This window comes from Dendrobates tinctorius, unplaced genomic scaffold (genome assembly GCF_039654945.1).
Source record: "Dendrobates tinctorius isolate UK_male_01 unplaced genomic scaffold, ASM3965494v1 ptg000138l, whole genome shotgun sequence".
Lineage (NCBI taxonomy): Eukaryota > Metazoa > Chordata > Amphibia > Anura > Dendrobatidae > Dendrobates > Dendrobates tinctorius.
Window position 1 is genome coordinate 15675319 of NW_027361806.1, and position 18887 is coordinate 15694205.

The following is an 18887-nucleotide window of genomic DNA, read 5'->3' on the forward strand; positions in this document are numbered from 1 at the left end:
AAGCTGGGTCTCCCTCAGAGGTCATGGGTCTTCCAGCAGGACAATGACCCAAAACACACTTCAAAAAGCACTAGAAAATGGTTTGAGAGAAAGCACTGGAGACTTCTAAGGTGGCCAGCAATGAGTCCAGACCTGAATCCCATAGAAGACCTGTGGAGAAATCTAAAAATGGCAGTTTGGAGAAGGCACCCTTCAAATATCAGGGACCTGGAGCAGTTTGCCAAAGAAGAATGCTCTAAAATTCCAGTAGAGCATTGTAAGAAACTCATTGATGGTTACCGGAAGCGGTTGGTCGCAGTTATTTTGGCTAAAGGTTGTGCAACCAAGTATTAGGCTGAGGGTGCCAATACTTTTGTATGGCCCATTTTTGGAGTTTTGTGTAAAATGATCAATGTTTTCCTTTTTGCTTCATTCTCTTTTGTGTTTTTTCATTTAAGACAAATTAAATGAAGATAATTATACCAAAGAATTTGTGATTGCAATCATTTTCAGGAAGAAACTGAGTATTAGCTGACAAAATTGCAGGGGTGTCAGTAGTTTTGGCCACAACTGTAACTTGTTTTTCTTATCTTTCAGGTTACATCGGGGGCTTATTTACAGCATTACAGAATGCCGGCAGCTGATAGGGCTAAAATGGGGTGACAGATTCCCTTTAAAAAATTGTGAAAGACTATCGGGAGAAGATTAGCATACCTAAGCATGCACTGGTCTATTTTACAATCCTATGGTGGTGCTAAATCATCCCTTTTTTCCCCAAATTTAAATAGCTACATTTTTAAAAATAAAGAAATTAACATATTTTGTGTTGTCACATGTGTAATTGCCTGAAGTGATAAAAGATAAAAATATTTATCCCATGCAGGGAACACTGTAGATAAACAAAAGTCAATGCCAGAATAGCCTATTTTTTGGCTGCCATAGTTGCCTCCCCCAAAATTAAATTAAAAGCAATTGAAACATTGTATATAACCCAAAATATTATAAATAAAACCTACAGCTTAAAAGGCACAAAATAACCCTCACATGACTCCACTGATGAGAGAGAGAGAATAAAAAGTTACAGGTCTCAGAAAAAGGTGACACACACCAGACTTTTTTTTCACAGGGTTCTGATTTTTTTAACCCCCTAATATACGTATATATAAAAAATATATAAATATATACCATATATATACAAAACGCATTGACTTGAGAAATAATGCTGCTGGGTTATTATTACTCCATAATGAAAGCTGGAAAAATGGAACCCCAAAAAACAACAGAGGGATTTTTTCAGCTTTTCATTGTACTAGGAATTTTCTGCCCATTTTCAGGACGTTATATGGTAAAATTAATGGCGCTACAAGCCGTCCCACCCAAAACAAGCCTGCATATGTCTATGTCAAAAGTAAATTAAAAAGTTATGACTTTTGGAAGAAGGGGAAGAAAAAACAGATGAGAAAAAGGGAAAACATTAAGTACTAGATTTCCCTATAAATAACAACTAATCGCTGGGGTCTCAACAGGGTGAAACTATGTGATCAGCTTATTGTCAAGGAACCCTACTAAGTTGGGATTGTCCAACGCTTGTTGCATCATGTGATTCTTTTCGGCACTGCTGATCTGCTCTGAAGAATCACTGATCCTCTCATTTCCATGTAGGAATGAGTTGGGTACACGCTCACACTAGTCTGGTGTTACTTTAATCCATCTTGATGTCCTGTGTGGGTCGGGTCTGATATGTGCTTATTTCTTGCAGGTTTCAGAATGCAGTTGGCCTGTAAGACAAGCTCCCAGTTTGCATAATTTATTTGCAGTTTGCAAGAACATGCACAACTGGTTACAGCAGAACCCCAAAAATGTCTGCGTCATCCACTGCATGGTAAGTGTTGGCTTAGTGCTACATCGTATAGAATAGTATACTGCAGATATAAGATGTGCAGTACTTGCTCAAGGTTTTGGCCAATGTGAATGAAATATCACATAGGATGCTGTAAATGCTGCGGCGGCAGCTTTGGGGGAGATTCATTCAGTATATATGTCCAATGTGCCCATAGGTTATCATTATCCAGCTAGATTCTAGTAGAACTGGATAAAATTCAGGAAAAACAAGAAACCTGCCTGATGTTACTAAAGACATAGCCATACTATGTTTTGTGTCTGACTTAGAGCGGCTGTTGTTCCACCACAGCATTTTTTACTGAAATAATTAACACATTCTCCTTCACAGCTGCATTGCCAATCCTGCTGTTTCCAAAAAGATAACATAATAGTGAGTGCAGCTCTGGAGTATAATACAGGATGTAACTCAGGATCAGTAATGTAATGTATGTACACAGTGACTGCACCAGCAGAATAGTGAGTGCAGCTCTGGAGTATAATACAGGATGTAACTCAGGATCAGTACAGGATCAGTAATGTAATATATGTACACAGTGACTGCACCAGCAGAATAGTGAGGGCAGCTCTGGAGTATAATACAGGATGTAACTCAGGGTCAGTAATGTATGTACACAGTGACTGCACCAGCAGAATAGTGAGTGCAGCTCTGGAATATAATATAGGATGTAACTAAGGATCAGTACAGAATCAGTAATGTAATATATGTACACAGTGACTGCACCAGCAGAATAGTGAGCGCAGCTCTGGTGTATAATACAGGATGTAACTCAATATCAGTACAGGATTAGTATGTAATGCATGTACACAGTAACTGCACCAGCAGAATAGTGAGGGCAGCTCTGGGGTATAATACAGGATGTAACTCAGGATCAGTAATGTAATGTATGTACACAGTAACTGCACCAGCAGAATAGTGAGTGCAGCTCTGGAATATAATATAGGATGTAACTAAGGATCAGTACAGAATCAGTAATGTAATATATGTACACAGTGACTGCACCAGCAGAATAGTGAGCGCAGCTCTGGAGTATAATACAGGATGTAACTCAATATCAGTACAGGATTAGTATGTAATGCATGTACACAGTAACTGCACCAGCAGAATAGTGAGGGCAGCTCTGGGGTATAATACAGGATGTAACTCAGGATCAGTAATGTAATGTATGTACACAGTAACTGCACCAGCAGAATAGTGAGTGCAGCTCTGGAGTATAATATAGGTTGTAACTCAGGATCAGCACAGGATCAGTATGTAATGTATGTACACAGTGACTGCACCAGCAGAATAGTGAGCGCAGCTCTGGAGTATAATACAGGATGTAACTCAATATCAGTACAGGATTAGTGTGTAATGCATGTACACAGTGACTGCACCAGCAGAATAGTAAGGGCAGCTCTGGGGTATAATACAGGATGTAACTCAGGATCAGTAATGTAATGTACGTACACAGTAACTGCACCAGCAGAATAGTGAGTGCAGCTCTGGAGTATAATATAGGATGTAACTCAGGATCAGCACAGGATCAGTATGTAATGTATGTACACAGTGACTGCACCAGCAAAGTAGCGAGTTCTGCTCTTGAGTATTAGGCTATGTGCACACATTGGGGATTCTGCTGCGGATCCGCAGCGTTTTTGGCTGTGCGGAAGTGCAGCAGATTTAGGTGCGTTGTACACTACCATTGTTTTCAATAGTAAAATGAAAAACGCTGTGCACATGCTGCAGATTTCTCCGCGTGGATTTGCTGCGGGTTCAAATCTGCAGCATGTCAATTCTGTGTTTGGAATCCGCAGAGGTTTCACACCTTCTCCATTGTATAGGTGTGAAACCGCAGGCTAATCCGCAGGTAAATCGCAGGTCTTTTGACCTGCGGATTTTTCCAAATCCGCGTGGAAAAATCGGCAGCACCTTTCAGTACGTGTGCACATAGCCGCGGAAAAATCCGCAGCATGTGCACAGCGTTTTTCATTTTACCATTGAAAACAATGGTACTGTACATCGCAGCTAAATCTGCTGCGGTTCCGCAGAGCCAAAAACGCTGCGGATCCGCAGCAGAATCTGCAACGTGTGCGCATAGCCTAATACAGGATGTAACTCAGGATCAGTAAAGGATCAGTAATATAATATGTTTTAAAAGTGACTCCACTTTCTGTAGATTAAATAAAGTTGTCAGTTGTGCTTTTAGTGCTTACTATTTGCTTGCTATCTGAATAGGATGGTCGTGCTGCATCTGCAGTGTTAGTCAGCGCCATGTTCTGTTTTTGTCACCTTTTCACCAATCCGGTGTCTGCAATCCAACTTCTAAATGCGAAACGTCCAGGAATAGGACTGTGGCCATCACACAGAAGGTGAGAACACCTGCATTACATCAGAATAAAGCAACTCAGTGGTAAACAATGAAATGATTCCTCTATGATTCTTGTTCAGGTACATCGGGCATATCTGTGACCTGGTGTCTGACAAACCTGTGCATCCTCACTGTAAACCTATTGTCATCAAGAGTGCCACCATCAGCCCAGTGCCGTGCTTCAACAAGCAGAGGAATGGCTGCCGGCCGTTTTGCGAAGTTCTTATTGGGGAAACGCGGATCTTCAGCACAATTCAAGACTATGAGAGAATGAAGTGAGTGATACAATGACCCTTTTATCTTGTCTTTGGTTTTCAGTAAGATGCTGAGCTGTTTTTATTCATTCCTTAATGGGGGAGGGAAAGGCATTTGCACACAGAGCACCACTTTTGACACTCTCTGTACAGTGTAAAAGCTGTTTACTTGAAGAGGTTGCCAATATGTGAGAGTATAGAAGCTGCATTCATATTTTATAAAGGCTTCTGTTGCACCTAGTGGAATAATAAACGTCCAGATATTGAGATCCATAACTCAAGGCAAAGTAGCATTCATTGCACAAATAAAGCCTACATAAAAAAACTTTCTGTGCTTCCATATGGAACCGGAGTCATGCAAAGCTGTAGTAGGGCTCCATAGACTACTATGGGGGTGATGTTAGAGTTCTGTAACCATAAGGATGAATGAAGATGTAACACAATGTATGAGCCCTGAAAGATTTATATTCATTAATTGATCTAATCGATAAAGTATCTTGTACTCATCTTGAGTTGCAACATGTCTTATGCTCAGATCACATTAAGAATTTCATAAAAAATTATGTTGGCTGCGACCCTAGAAATTTAGCTATGTGTACATTTTACGCTATAATATATGTAAATGTACGCCAAGCAAACGCCTTAGAATTTTACGTTTTTACTCTTTCAATTTATGTTTTAGAGAGTATCGTGTCCAGGAAGGAAAAGTGGTATTTCCTTTGGGTGTCACGGTCCATGGAGATGTTGTGGTTTCCATTTATCATATGAGGTCTACAATTGGAGGAAGACTACAAGCGAAGGTAGAACTGTATGTTCCAGAAAAATTAATCTGGCCTTTTTGGCTACATGAAGCTTATTTCTCTTGCAACTTAAAGGGGCTCTCCCAAGTTTTAATATATTGGCCCCCATCACATAATTTAAACGGTGGCTCATCCTAGTCAAGTATCTGAGTGGGCTACAGTCTTAAGAAACACAGCTCCCGAGACCTGTGTCCCAACTGACAGAAGAGCTGTATTCTAAGTGCACATACTAGTGAGCTGAGAAGGGAAAATAAGTCTTCTCAGATAACATAGCACAAAGTTTTTTCTCAGCCTCGGTCCACTATGTGCAGTCAGTGGGAGAGAAGATTTACTTCTCCTGTCACAGCCCTTCCCCTCAGCTCACTGAGGTTTGTGTGCTTACAATACAGTTCCTCTCATTGAGACACAGGTCTCAGGAACTGTGTTTCTTTATACTGTAGATCACAAGATGTTTTTTACAGTACAATCCCATTTAAATTGAATCTCCATCTGTTACATAAATATCATTTTAGACTCAAAAATGTTGTTCCAATTATTTTTTTTAATATAGCTTTATAGTGTTGGGAGCTCATTTTTTCTTAAAAAGTGGATATGTTATTGTATATTATCATTTTTTGATTCCAGATGACAAATACTCAGATATTGCAGATACAGTTTCATACTGGATTTATAGCACTCGGGACAACAGTGTTAAAATTTACAAAGTAAGTATGAAGCTACGAAAGGTTCTGTAACTGTGTGACATGGTGGTATATACATATCTACTCAAGAAGCAGAGTGGTAAAGAGGAGCGCTGCTGTATATACAGGTCTAGATTTAGCATTATTTCTCATGGATCTTGGGTCTTCTTCTCGACCTAGAAGCCAGCATGATTACATTAGGAGATCTCTAAGTTTAAGTCCATCATATTCCTGGTAGACGCCCACATTCAGAAGCTAAATCTGCTTTCCTATTTGAATGTCCGTAGAGAGGAAAGCAGGGCAGGCAGGATTGAGCACCCCGTAACAACCCCACTGCACCACTTCATATATGTGCTAGTCATTGGATGCCCCTTTTACCAGTAGAGACAATTCATTCCAGATGCAGGACCCTGGTAGTGACAACTTACATGTACACCTGTTACAGCTCAGAACACCTAATGCATCTTTTTTTTTTTTTTTTTTTTTCTTTTTCCTGATGCGACTTTGTAGACCAGAACTTGATGCTTGTGACTCACCAGACAAATACCCTCAGCTGTTTTATGTCACCTTGGACATTGAGATTGAAGCCACCGACAGACAGACTGACCTCACCCCTCCTTGGGAGAATTTTGTATCTAAAGATGTGAACCCCAGTATCCTGTTCTCATCGCAGCAGGAGCAGCAGGACGCAGTGGCTGTGGCAGGTAAGCAGTGGAGCAGAGACTGTTTGCTTGCACTGTGGTACTTCTGTCTCATATAGAGAAACTACCATAACTTATCTTATTTCTTTGTCTGAAACAGGCAGACCTCCTCCCATAGAGCAACATCAAGACAACATCAGGAATGCTGGACAGGGGGCTTTCTTCTCTTCCTTGAGCTGGCAAGGTACAATCTGCATCAAATATTCTGCTTTACCTTCATGGGCAAGAAATGCACCACAATCCTTGCGCTTAAAAGGAAGCTATCATCAGAAAATGACTTGTTTAAAACAGGATTTTGTGTTACCTTTATTTTTAACGATCACGATCTTTATGAAAAAAAAATTACCACTCTTGCAATTATTTCAGTATTTTAGATTCTGAGTTTTCAGCACTTTCCTTATCAAAGATTGTGATACTGAAAAAAAAACATTGCCAAACCCCCCCCCCCAACATTTTACACAGAAACTTGGATTAAACAATAGGTAATTTCCTGATGACACATCCCCTTTAATGCTATGTTCCCATGTTGTATTTTTGCTGTGTTTTTTTTCTGCAGGCAAAACCGGTTCTCTTGGCAGTAAAGAACTTGCTTACCAAAAGCAGGTTTTGCTGCGTTTTTGCAGCTTTTTTGGTGTGGATTAGATGTGTCACTGTTTAATAAAATTTGTTTTATTCAACAAAAAAGCAGCAAAATGCAGTTTGCTTGTTTGAATTTCATCATTTTTGCACTTTCTCATTGCTTTCTGAAAAAAGACGCTGAAAGAACTGACCTGCTGCAGTTTTCAAATTCAGTCAGGAAAAAAAAAACAATTGTCTGCATGAGATTTCCGAAACCTCATAGCTTTTGCTGGTACTGTAAAAATTAGCTTTTAATTGGCGGAAAAGAAAACGCAGCGTGTAAACATAGCCTAAGGAGGACCTGTCACTGGCCAAGTTTGCTCTTGTTTTATTCTGGCTGCTCTCCTAAGTATTGGATTTTTTGTTTTTGTTTAGAGAAATTTCTAAAAAATAAAAATGTAAATGTGACAATGATTTCTGATCAGTGAATGAATTTTCTGTATGCTCTTGTGTGTTGATTCCTCAGACCAGAAGTCAGATAAGGCCAGCTCTCATCCTGCCTCAGATGATCGGGCTGCCCTGGTCCATGAAGAGAGTGAGCAATCAGACGATGAACTTCTCTCCCTCTCTAGTCAGCATAGCAACACCAGCGGTGAAAAGCACCATGGAACACCCAAACACAAAAAGATCGACCCTCCGGCTCCCTCAGCTCCTCCGGAAGACGCGGATCTTCTCTGCTTAGGTGGAAGCTCGGTAAATACAGCTCCATCTCAGCCCAAACCACCCCCTTCTAACTCCGACCTCCTCAGTGACCTTTTTGGGGCAGCTCAGGCACCTGGAGATGCCATGTTTCAGACAGGAGGAGTAGGATCTGCTCACTCAACACCACGGCGATCTGCAGCATCACCCTCTCCATCGCAGTCTCCGAGAGTAGGGGAAGGTACAATAAACTTGCTATTTTCTTGGTTTGTGTAGGTTTGTACGTGACTGTGTTATATTGCTGTCTGCGCTGTGCTGTCATCTTCTAATCCTGTAAACCCCCATTATTTTATGTCCTCAATTTCCCTAGGTCAGAATGGATAATAGTAGCCATATAAACATTACAATAGTAATTGAGGATGATCTCTAAAGCCATATTTATTGTAAAGTAGAACCAGAGTATTGTAAATGGAACTTAAGAAATATCTTCTTTACCATTCTCAGCTTCCACCTTTGACCCATTTGGATCAAGCCCTAAACAGCCGGACTTGCTTGGCTCCTTTCTGAGTGCGTCCAACGCCACCTCCGGAGACACGTTTCTGCAAGCCACAAGGAGTCCATCCCCCTCTCCCACCCCAGGAGGCCATGCTGATCCTTTTAACATGGGTAAGATATAATTTTAATTCCAAATATAAGAAGGTGACTAGCATGTAAAAATATGAAAAATTCTACCGGTATATGTAATCTAAAAGGAATAGCTAACAATTGTCTTTCTGTACAAGCAAAATGTATTTTTTTTGTTTATTAAATGTTGTGGGTATTTATAATTTTATCTACTATATAATCATCTAATTCTGTCCGTCTGTTACGGAAATCCCGCATCGCTGATTGGCGTGGAATTCGAAGGACGCACGCCACCGCTACCATCGGGAGATCTGCGGCGTTTGCTGCGGGTCATCTCTGGCCGCACGGAGGTCAGCGGCGACGCAGCCGGGAGATGACCGGCGTTAGCCGGTACCCAGGGTCTGGAGGTACCATAAACCTGTAAAAAATAGAATTAAAATAAAAAACAGTGATATACTCACCTTCTGACAGCCCCCGGACTCTTTCCCTCCTCTCACCACGCGCCCGGCATCTTCCGGTCCCAGTAATGCTTTGCGCGAAAGACCGCTGATGACGTCGCACTCTCGCAAGAGTGACATCATCTCCGGTCCTTCGCGCTAAGCATTACTGGGACCAGAAAATGTTGTGCACGTGGTGAGAGGAGGGAAAGAGTCCGGGGGCCGTCAGAAGGTGAGTATATCACTATTTTTTATTTTAATTCTACTGGGACCGGAAGATGCCGGGAGCGTGGAGAGGAGATCAGGGGCCGTCGGAAGGTGACAATAACATTTTTTTTTTAATTTTTTACATTCTATCTTTTACTATTGATGCTGCATAGGCAGCATCAATAGTAAAAAGTTGATCACAATTGTCAAACACTATGCTTGACAAGTGTGACCAACCAATCACATTCCAAGCGATGCTTCAAATCGCTTGGAACGCACTTGAATTCCGCTCGTGAAAATCGTGTGAAAAACGCATGTTTTCCGCGGGAAAACGCATGCGAATTGGCCATATTCTAGAATACCCGATGCGTTAGAATCGGGCCACCATCTAGTATATATATAGTGAGGGATCGGCTCTGCGGTAGACGCTGGTTCACACACGGGACGTTGTTTGTTGGTTTAAAACAAACAGGTGGTTTATTAAAAGAAGTTCACAAACCATCAGCGTTACAAAATAAAGCAACCTCTTCCAGGTAAATAAAGGTATCACAGAACAAAACGGAAAATAAGAAGTCCATATAACCAGCAGGGTTTAAGCAGCACATGCAAGGCTTCCTCACCTTGCAAAACACAGACAAAAGTGAGTCAGCCCCAGCTGCCTTAAATCAGACCATCCAAAACATGGACTGGAGGTAAGTGAGCTGGCAATTCCACCCAGCTCTTTCAGCTGCTCGTAAAGCTGGACCCATAATCCGGGCTCATTAAAACACCTCTCAGCACTAAGTGTGCTGGAGCTTGCTTCTCCAGGTCCTACATCACCAAGGCTTGGCACATTGGACACATACCTCCCATCCACAACCTATCCAGGTGCCACTATATATATTATATATATATATACATATATATAGTGGAAGGTCGCTCACTTGGCTGCACACGGAGGTAGACACGGGTCCTCAACCACATGACTAATCACATGACTGTGACATCACCAAGGTCCTGGCAGCACACAGTGGTGCCGGATCTGTAGGTGGAGATATGGGTGGACACTTTACCACCCGCTCTATGAATGTCCCCCTAAAAACCAGCCCATAACATTCGTTAACTTAACCCTCGCAACACTTACTATGCTGGAGGAAATAAAGCTGGATTTTCTATCACTGACACTAGGTGTAGCGAGACATATCTCCCCTATATATATACAGTATATATATGCACATACATACACACAGTGGTTGTTAAATGTGTTTGCCCCCTTCCTGATTTCCTATTCTTTTGCAGGTCTGTCGCAGTTTCAGATCACCAAACGAATGTAAATATTAGACAGCGATAACACAAGTAAACACACAATGCAGTTTTTAAATGAAGGTCTTTTATTATTAAGGAAAAAACAAATCCAAACTTAAAGGGCCCTGTGTGAAAGTGTTTGCCCCTCCCCTCTTGAAACATAAATTAACTGTGGTTTATCACATCTTTGAGATGCTAAGTTCAAATTCCTTAGCCACAGGCAGGCCGGATTACTGCCACACCTGTTTTCAATCAAGAAATCACTTGAATAGGACCTGCCTGACAAGTTGAAGTTGTCCAAAAGTTCCTCAAAAGCTAGACATCATGCCGCGATCCAAAGTAATTCTGTAACAAATGAGTAACAAAGTAATTGAGATCTATCAGTCTGGAAAAGGTTATTGGGCCATTTCTAATTCTTTGGAACTCCAGTGAACCACAGTGAGAGCCATTATCCACAAATGGCAAAAACTTTGAATAGTGGTGAACCTTCCCAGGAGTGGCCGGCAGACCAAAATTACCCCAGGAGCGCAGCGACAACTCATCAAGTTGTTGCTGCTAAGGTTGGCCCAACCAGTTATTAGGTTTAGGAGGCAATCACTTTTTCACACAGGGCCCTGTAGGTTTGGATTTGTTATTCCCTTAATAAGAAAGACCTTCACTTAAAAACTGCGTTTTGTGTTTACTTGCGTTATCTTTGTCTAATATTTACATTTGTTTGGTGATCTGAAACATTTAAGTGTGACAAAAATGCAAAAGAAGAGAAAGTCAGGCAGTGGGCAAACTCTTTTTCACGCCACTGTATGTGTATGTATATATGTGTGTGTGTGTATATATATATATATATATATATATATATACATATATAAATAAACCTGGTGGCAACCATATTGGAGACCTGCGCAACTCATTGTATTGTGTCTCCTGCAAGTGATGTAGTATTGCTCCTCCCCAAGTGACTAGGAAGCAACAAGAGAGCTGTATATCAAGCCTTAGGGTACCGTTACACCTAGCGATGCACCAGCGATCCCGACCAGCGATATGACGCGGTCAGGATCGCTGGTGCATCGCTAAGTGGTCGCTAGTGAGCTGCCACACAGGCAGATCTCACCAGCGACATCGCTGGGGACTGGGGTCGCTACTTACCTGTCAGACGAGGCGATCCTGCGTCCTCTCGCCCGGCTCCACGCGTCGCTCGTCGGCGCCACAGGAAGCGCCGCAGGAAGTGACCGACGAGGAATGATCCAGGAGCTTCTCGCGCGATCAGCGATAACCAGCGGGGGAGCCGGTCGGAGGTAAGTATCAGACATAGCGATATCGCTAGCAATATCGCTATAACGTCACAAAATCGGTGACTTTACAGCGATATTGCTAGCGATATCGCAGTGTGTAACGGGGGCTTTAGACTTGGGTATAGTCTGACTATCCTTCTTTAGCTATGCCTCCAGCAGTTCAATAGATCGGACTTTAAATCATCCTTCCCTTGAGCCCTGTCCCAGTCTGCACAGCAATGCTGACAAATGGGCTACAGTAAACAAAAAATGTCATCTTATTTACTGTCCTCCTGGAGCCACTGTTAAACATAGAAAATTTGTGGACATTCTTATGGAAAATCACATTAAAGGGAATTTTTCGCCCCCTGGGACATATATGACCTATTAATATGGGTATACAGGTGATAGAAATGTTAAACTAGTCCTACTTGTATGCCTCATAGCTGCGGTCTTGTTGTTGAGAAATCATATTTTATTTCTGTATGCTAATGATTTCTTCCAGGCTCCAGAGCATGCCTGGAAGAAGTCTCTGCCTTCTATCTTTATTATCATACCACCCCCGTCCCATCAGCGTCACAGTGTCATGTGATGCGTAATGGTGACCCCAGAATCCCGCTCCTGCGTCCTGCAATTGTGCGATTATACAGTACCTATTCCGCCCTCATATGGGCATTGGCTTCAGCGTTCTTCTACACAGGTGCCGCGTGCGTGGCAATAAGGTGCTCTCTCTTCCTTCTTCCATGCATAGTTAGGAACCATACAGTTTCTGATGTCCCTGTCACCTGTATGCATGGTGGGGAAAGCACCTTTTCGCCGCACACGTTGGAGGTCACTGCAATGGAAGGAGCTATGACTCGCCGACGCCTGCACAGAAGAACGCTGAAGCCAGTGCCCATAGAAGGGAGGAAAAGGTACTGTATAATCGGGCTATTTCAGGGCACAGGTGCAGGATTCCAGTGCCACCATTAAACATCACAGGGCATTGTGACACTGATGGGAGGGGGGTGGTATGATATTGAAGAAAGGAGGCAGAGATTTCTTCCAGGCACTGCATATCCCTGAGCCTGGAAGAAATCATTACCATACAGAAATAAAATATCATTTCTCAACAACAAGGCAGCAAATATGAGACATACAGATAGGACTAGTTTAACAATTCTATCACCTGTATGGCCATATTAATAGGTCATATAAATCCGAGGGGATGGGTGACCAATTCCCTTTAATTAAAAATTAGAAACCATAACCAAGAAGCAGCTATGGAGGCAGCAATAGCGTAACCTGATGAAACTTACCTTAGATGTATGCACTGCAGTTTGCCATGCCTCATAAATACAGGGCTTTTTGCATTGACTAGTTGTGTCCCTTACTCTTCAGGGCTTTGTGGACTAATTCACAATCACAGCAAAATGAAAGAAATAAACAAGAGGGTAGGTGCTCAGAGTACAGCATGGCATGGGTAGGTTCATTAGAGTATGTGCACAAGTTGTGTTTTTGTCATATTTTTTCTGCACAGTTTTGTCACAAAACCTGAAGGATTTCCTAGTACCAGCAAAGTGAATGAGATTCATGATGCCTTATGCACAAGCAGATTTAAATTTCCATCGATTTTGCAGCAGCTTTCACCTATACTTATGAGTGGGGGAAAAAAACATGCATATTTTACGCAGAGTTTTTACTGCTAACACATTGGGATATGCAGCCAAATTTTCAGCTGCAAATCCTGAACGTATGTACAGCCTCTCTGTACATTCTGAAGGCATTAACCAGACTTAACAGGGATTTTTTTTTTTTCCACTGGGATTTCATTGGCTATATGTATTCCATTTGTGAAGGTCTACTGTATATTAAAGGTGTTGTCCGTCTAAAATAAATTAATGTATATTTGTCGGATAGATGATAAATTACAGATTGGAAAGTGTTGGATCCTCATCAACAGGAAAAATGGGTACTTTTTTCCATGTTGCTGTCACGGTGTGACCTGTCCTCTATGCCGCGGCTCGCAGGACGGCACTAACACCAGGACAAACAAGGGGAACACCGGGGAAATCAGATACCACAGTGAGCCCTGCACTAGGGAACGGAGACGTGGAGACCTCCTGCACTCCCCTGAGCCAGTGCCCCTGCACTCCTAACGTTCCCTATATAGGCTCTTCACCTGTCGCCGAGCTGGATACTTTAACCCCTAGCTCACCTTGCACCTATCCCTTACTAGTAAGCTGGATGGTGCAGAGACTAATCTCACCGCTGCACTAATACACACACAAGGAAAAATATACAAACAGGGAAAACACCACTTAGCTTTGCTCTGTTGCCATTGCTCCCAGCAACAGAGTCCGGCACCCGAATACAGCTTTCCTCCTGAATCGCTGTTACACCAAAACTCTGACTGAGCTGCAAGGAACTCCTCTCTATAGCTCCTTCCACACCAAAGCTCTGCCTGAGCTGCAAGGAACTCTTCTCTAGCTCCTTCCTTCACCAAAGTATGGTTGGAAATGATCAATATCACCAACAGTGATTGCAACCACCTGACACTCCTTTATAGGTAGGAGCCAGGGCAAGCACACCTGCTAGTAAATGACGTGTAATAACGCTAGTGGCCACCGGGGGCAAAACTAGAGCTAAATAAACTACAATGCAATAACGCTAGTGGCCACCGGGGGGCAAAACTAACTTTAAGCCAAAAGCTTAAAGGAAAAAAAAGGTTACTTGTGCTAAATCTGTCACAATACAGCATGGATCGTGCCAGTTGCAAAATGGAGCAGCAGGTCGGATGCAGTGGAAAATTACAGCAGATAGTTACACACATAAAACCCCTTTTTAGGTGCATTCCTTATAGAGATAGTTTGCCTGGGAAATTCCTATTCTTTAACCAGAAGACCCTATTTAATTACCGTATGTCTTTTGTATTCTTCCCAGCTCCACCATCTGTATCTATCCAGCCTGACATATCATCATCAACATGGGACTGGGGTTCCCCAGCACAAGGTAAAGTGTGGTTTCCACAGTTTTCCTCTAAACTTATGATTTTTTTTTTTTTAAATATTTATTTATAATCGTCTGCAAACAAGATAAGAATCAGTGACATACATAGCATATAAAGACAAAGAAGGACATAACAATATCCAGAAAGTGAAGCTTGAAAGACTCAAAGGAAGACGGGGTTATTCAGTATAACAGTCAGTCCCAACCCCAACTCCCCCCCTCCCTTATGATTCTTTTTAAAATTGTAATGACATGGAGAAGCTTTGTGATTTTTTTTTTTTACTTTTATGTTTTAATTGACTAAATCACTGATGGTGAAAACAGACTCACTTACCAAACAGTGATGAAAATGTGACCCCAAAAAAACAGATGAAAATCAGTTTGCTTTTTTCATGTATGAGAAAACAGTGGCTGTCTGAATGAAGCTTAAGACAAGTTCTCATTGTTGATTCATTTCCTGAAGGTGGATTAGGAGTAGGGAGTCGATCGGCTGCTACAAGTCCAACGGGATCACCGCACAGTACCCCGCAGCACCATACCAAGCCGCAGACTCTGGATCCATTTGCTGACCTTGGAGCCCTGGGTGCAAATCTTGCTGGTGATATTATGTCTCTATATCTTAATAGCATGGTCTGCAAAGCAAAACACTCACAAAAAAAAACCTTTTGTGAAGTTGTTAAAATTTTTATTCAGCCATTTTCTAGTTACAGCTGTTTTTGGCCTTTATTCTAGCTTCTGAGGGGATTGTGACCCATCTTTCCAAGTCATGTTTTGTAAAGATGGATTTTCTCTTTATCTAGAATGATAACCCCACTAGAAGCTTTAATGGGGCCATACTGGTTGTTATACTGCTTTTCTTAAGCTGATGAACTGCATTTTTTTAACACCATGACTAAAGGTCATAAAAATACTGGTGATTTATTTTTTATTATAAGGTAAATGATCTTTAGAAGGTATGTACATTTTTTGCAACCAATTCCTGCCAGCAAATAACTCACATTATAGTCACATAAAGTTATCAGACGCTAATAGCTATCAGTAATGATGTATTGGTTCTGTTTCTTGTCACTCGTCATATGTTTTTAACTGTCTTGATACAGGTGGTTCCGGATTTGCAAGTAAGCCAACAACCCCAACCGGTAGCGGCGGGGGATTTCCCCCTGTAGGATCACCCCAGAAGCCATCGCCACAGCATGCAGGAGGCAGCTGGCAGCCGAATTCTGGATATTCCTGGCAGCCACATTCCAAACCTCAACAAAATGTCCCACACTCATCACCGCAAAACAGACCGAACTACAATATCAGTTTCTCCGCAGTGAACAGTGGCCAGAACGATAGGGGAAAGAGTGCAGCCAGCTCTGGTGAGGCTGATTTACAGAATATTTATGGTTATTTTACATGCCTAAAGCAGACCCATCCTATAACCTGAAGGCATGATATTGTGGTCCTCAAACCCCAATGCCCTGTAATGTGCCATCTGCTCTTTCTGCTTGTATGCTGTTTTGACGGACAGGTAAAAAGGAGAAAGAAACCTCTTTTTGAGACAAAAACTTTTGCCCGCACTTCCTGTAGAGACAAATATTTGCCCCCACTTCCTTTAGAAAGACAGACACTTCCCCACTCGCTATAAAGACAAAGACATGCCCCCACTCGCTATAAAGACAAAGACACGCCCACATTCACTATAAAGACAAAGACACACCCACACATGGTACAAAAATACGCCCACACTCCCTATAAAGACAAAGACATGCCCACACTCGCTATAAAGACAAGCACACACTAACTATAAAGACACAAACACCCACCACTCACTATAAGAACAAAGAAACACTCCCACTCTCTACAAAGACAAGCCCCCACTCGCTATAAAGACAAAGGCACGCCCACACATTGTACAAAGAGACGCCCACACTCGCTATAAAGACAAAGACACGCCCACACATTGTACAAAGAGACGCCCACACTCGCTATAAAGACAAAGACACGCCCACACATTGTACAAAGAGACGCCCACTCTCACTATAAAGACAAAGACGCGCCCATACTCACTATAAAGACAAAGACATACCCACACATGATACAAAGAGATGCCCACACTCGCTATAAAGACAAAGACACGCCCCCACAGTCGCTATAAAGATAAGCACACACTCACTATAAAGACAAAGAGACCTCCCAATCACTATAAAGACAAAGACACGCCCCGACTCGCTATAAAGAAAAGCACAGACTCACTATAAAGACAAAGACACCCCCTACTTATAATAAGAGCAAATAAATACCCCCACTCTCTATAAAGACACCCCCTGCTCGCTATGAAGACAAAGATACAGACATGCCCCCACTCACTTTAAAGACAAGTTCCAACTCGCTAAAAAGACAAAGACACACCCACACTTGCTATAAAGACAAAAAGACACGCCCACACTCAATATAAATACAAAGACGCGCTACACAGACAGATGCGCCTACACTTGCTATAAAGATAAAGACATGCCCCACTTGCTATAAAGACATGCCCACACTCACTATAAATACAAAGACAAGCCTACATTTGCTATAAAGACAAAGACGCTCACCACACTTGCTATAAAAACTAAGGTACGCCCTTCACTTCCTCTTAAAACAAAGACATGCCCCTACTTCCTGTAGAAACAAAGGCACGCCCCTACTTACTTGAGAAACAAAGGCACGCCCCTACTTCCTATAGAAACAAAGGCACGCCCCTACTTCCTGTAGAAACATAGGCACGCCCCTACTTCCTGCCATGTTTTTTAAATTGGAAAAGTTAATTCATTTAGCATTTTTTCCTTTTTTTTTCACCCATACAAAAACAAGTGTGCAAAAACACTGCAAAAATTACAGGAAACAGGTTTTTCTGCGTTTTTATAGTTTTCTGATGAAAAAAAACACTAATTTTACTAACCCCTTCACCACATTGCAATTTTTCGTTTTTGCACTTTCGTTTTTTGTTCCATTTCTTCCCAGGGTCAAAACTTTTTATTTTTCTGTCATTATAGCCGTGTGAGGACCGTTTTTTTGCAAGACCAGTTGCACTTTTGAACAATAATATTGATTTTAACATATAGTGTGCTGGAAAACGGGAAAAAGATTCCAAGTGTGATGAAATTGCAAAAAAAAAAAAATTCTACAATTGTTTTTTTTTTTTTTTTTAAACTGACCTCCCATTATGATTCTCAAGGTCATTACGAATTTGCAGAGACCAAACATGTCTAGGTTCTTTTTTATTTAAGTGGTGAAAAAAATTAAAAGTTTGTAAATAAAAAACAATGGCGTCATTTTCAGAGACCTGTAGCGTCTCCATTTTTGGAATTTGGGGCTGGGTAAGGGCTTATTTTTTTGTGCGCCAAGCTCATGTTTTTATTTATACTATTTTGGGATAGATTAAATATTTTGATTGCCTGTTACTGCATTTTATTTTAATGTTGCGGCAACCAAAAAAGCATAATTGTGGAGTTTTGATTTTTTTCTTGGGTTTACCGATTGTATTAATTCTTTCTATATTTGGATAGATCGGGCGTTTCTGAACGCTGCGATTTTTTACTTTTTTATGGCTTTATTTTAAATGGGGCAAAATGGGGGTGATTTGAACTTTTATACATACCATATATATATATTTTTTTTTAAGTACAATAAAAAATTAATTATATTGTGGTACTGTGTTAGCCAGAAAATCGATGTAAATACTTTTATGCCCAAAAGTATTTATGCCCAAAAGTATTCATTTGTTAACCCACCTGAAGAAGGAGCCCCTGTGATCTGAAAGCTTGCAAATATATTTTTTTGTGGTTAGCCAATAAAGGTATGACTTCGAGAATACTTTTGTCATTTTTGGGCATAAAAGTATTTGCATTAAATTTTATTTTTTATTTTTTTTTAAATTTTATTTAACTTTTTACTTGCTTCAATAGTCTTCTTAGGAGACTTGAAGCTGTGATCTTCTGATCGCATGTGCTACATAAATGCTCATCTACTATGAACGCTGGCTGCGACGACCCCCGGTTGTCAAGTCAACCCATCGGCACCCCACGATCATGTTACAGGTGTTGCCGATGGGCGTGGTTAATGACACACTTCCGGCGCGTTCATGCTAAATGCAGCTGTCAGAGATTGAAAGCGGCATTTAACATGTTA

General features: G+C 41.5%; 1 protein-coding gene across 3 annotated transcripts in view; it reads left to right on the forward strand.

The window, feature by feature from the left end:
- The window catches only part of DNAJC6 (DnaJ heat shock protein family (Hsp40) member C6), a 113537-nt gene that overhangs the window by 75928 nt on the left and 18722 nt on the right, over positions 1–18887 (forward strand). For all 3 annotated transcript variants that reach the window (XM_073544697.1, XM_073544696.1, XM_073544695.1), the window contains 12 exons: positions 1739–1861; positions 4097–4230; positions 4310–4504; positions 5166–5283; positions 5908–5987; positions 6474–6667; positions 6765–6848; positions 7749–8162; positions 8426–8587; positions 14664–14732; positions 15193–15327; positions 15830–16090. In XM_073544697.1, the coding sequence (XP_073400798.1) occupies positions 1739–1861; positions 4097–4230; positions 4310–4504; positions 5166–5283; positions 5908–5987; positions 6474–6667; positions 6765–6848; positions 7749–8162; positions 8426–8587; positions 14664–14732; positions 15193–15327; positions 15830–16090 (1969 nt within the window). The remainder of the gene's footprint in view (positions 1–1738; positions 1862–4096; positions 4231–4309; positions 4505–5165; positions 5284–5907; positions 5988–6473; positions 6668–6764; positions 6849–7748; positions 8163–8425; positions 8588–14663; positions 14733–15192; positions 15328–15829; positions 16091–18887) is intronic.